Below are 1762 nucleotides of genomic sequence, written 5' to 3' on the forward strand. Positions count from 1 at the left end.
AACTAACTAACTAACTAACTAACTAACAGGTTCCATTATTCCTCTTTTTGTCGTGAGGGATCAGCAGATATTTATATTTTCAGCTCAGAGGAACAAACGCTCACACGGCTTCTTCTTTTTTTAAATAACTCACAGAAACAAACACACGAGGAGGAATGACAACTATCCATCATCACTGATAATACAGATAATAAATCCATAGCTCCAGCTATCGATCGCTCTCATTGATCGCTGTTCAGGGCTCTGACAGTCTATCGGAAGTCGTCGGCGGAGAACATGCCCTTGGCGCGACGCAGGATGGAGTCCTTGGAGGCGTCATACGGATGCTCTTTGGACGGGATCTCCAGCACGGCGGGGATGGACTGCATGTGGGCGTCGATGGCGTGACGGATCATCTCGGCGATGAACTGGTTAATGAGGATGATGCCGATGTCGTTACGTGACAAGAAGCTCCTGCAGGACAGAGACTCAGTCAGACCAAAGTCCAGCCACGTTTCTGTGGACTTAACACGCAGTCTGACGGCGGTGCGCTCTTAGTTTTAAAACAAAATTCAGATATTTTAGGGAAAAAAAACGTAAATCAGCAGGAAGGGATTCAGCTCATGACCATCAGCCGTCAGTCTGCAGCAGACAGTCATTAACAGATTTCTGAGGAGGTTTTTTCTTTTTCACAGACAGAAAAAAAGTGGTTAACACTGAGCCAAAAAACAGCAGACCAAACTCCATTCACATTTCTGTTAAATTAAGCCCTGCTGTCTCTGGAGCACAAAGGTGAATTTAACTTTAATAAAATTACCACAAAGAGTTGATTTCCCATTTTGAGCTGCCAGCTGATTAGAGAGAGTCAGAGTCAAACCTGTATCGGCTGATTTTTTCACATATTTGGTGCAGAGTGTGTCGGTGCGGTGCCCTAAAATCGGCTGTTTTGTGCCCGGGGTTCGGCACAGAGGGTCTGGTCGGGGTCTGCGGGGGTTCACTTACTTGAAGGTCTCCTCTATTTCCGTGATGCTCGTGTCCTTCTCCACCACTAGGAAGTTGGGTTTACGGTTCTTGTTGAGCTCGCCGATCCCGCCGAGCAGGAAGCCCGTACACGTGTCCTCGTCACCGATCACCGCGATCAATTTCCCGCGACCGGCCATCACCGAAATTCACGGAGTCACCGGAGAGAAAAACGGAGAAAATGGAGCTGTGCTCACCGAGGCTGCGGATCATGTGACGAGGTCAGCTGAGCGGCACTTCCGCTGCTGGGGCGGAAATACGTCACAGAAACAAACAGCAATGAATCAATTAATCATCTTCAAATAAACGCAGTGAAATGTTTCTGTTTATGTGAATATCAATATCTAAATAAATATAAACATATTCATATGGAGCCAATAAAATAAAAACAAACAGCGAGCTAAAATTCAAGGAGTGACGTCACGTTCACCGCGTGCTGCATTGAGGTGCTGCTCGGACATTTCAGTGGTCCTTGAGGAGGCTGCAGGAGCGTCCGCATTCAAAATAATATCTGACCAGAAATACAAGGTCTCTGCAGCTGAGCGCGCCGACTGATTCTCATCAAAACCATACAATCAGAAACATTAAATTATAACTCTACATATTTTTCCTTAAATTATAACTGTACATATTTCTTCCCTAAATTTTAACCGTACATCTTTTTTTTCATAAATTATAACTGTACATATTGTTTTGTTAAATTTTAACTGTTTTTTTCCTTAAATTCTAACAGTACATATTTCTTTCTTAAATTCTAACGGTA

The 1762-nt window shown here is 44.0% G+C and overlaps 1 protein-coding gene across 1 annotated transcript; it reads right to left on the reverse strand.

Moving 5' to 3' along the window:
• Window positions 1-6: 6 nt before the first annotated feature.
• On the reverse strand, window positions 7-1226 carry atp6v1f (ATPase H+ transporting V1 subunit F). The gene is made up of 2 exons (XM_042515491.1): window positions 982-1226; window positions 7-453 (listed from the first exon to the last, which is right to left on the reverse strand). The coding sequence occupies exons 1-2, from the start codon at window positions 1137-1139 to the stop codon at window positions 252-254; spliced, it is 360 nt and encodes a 119-aa protein (XP_042371425.1). The 5' UTR covers window positions 1140-1226; the 3' UTR covers window positions 7-251.
• Window positions 1227-1762: the final 536 nt, after the last annotated feature.

The sequence above is a fragment of the Plectropomus leopardus genome, unplaced genomic scaffold (genome assembly GCF_008729295.1).
Source record: "Plectropomus leopardus isolate mb unplaced genomic scaffold, YSFRI_Pleo_2.0 unplaced_scaffold19642, whole genome shotgun sequence".
Classification (NCBI taxonomy): domain Eukaryota; kingdom Metazoa; phylum Chordata; class Actinopteri; order Perciformes; family Serranidae; genus Plectropomus; species Plectropomus leopardus.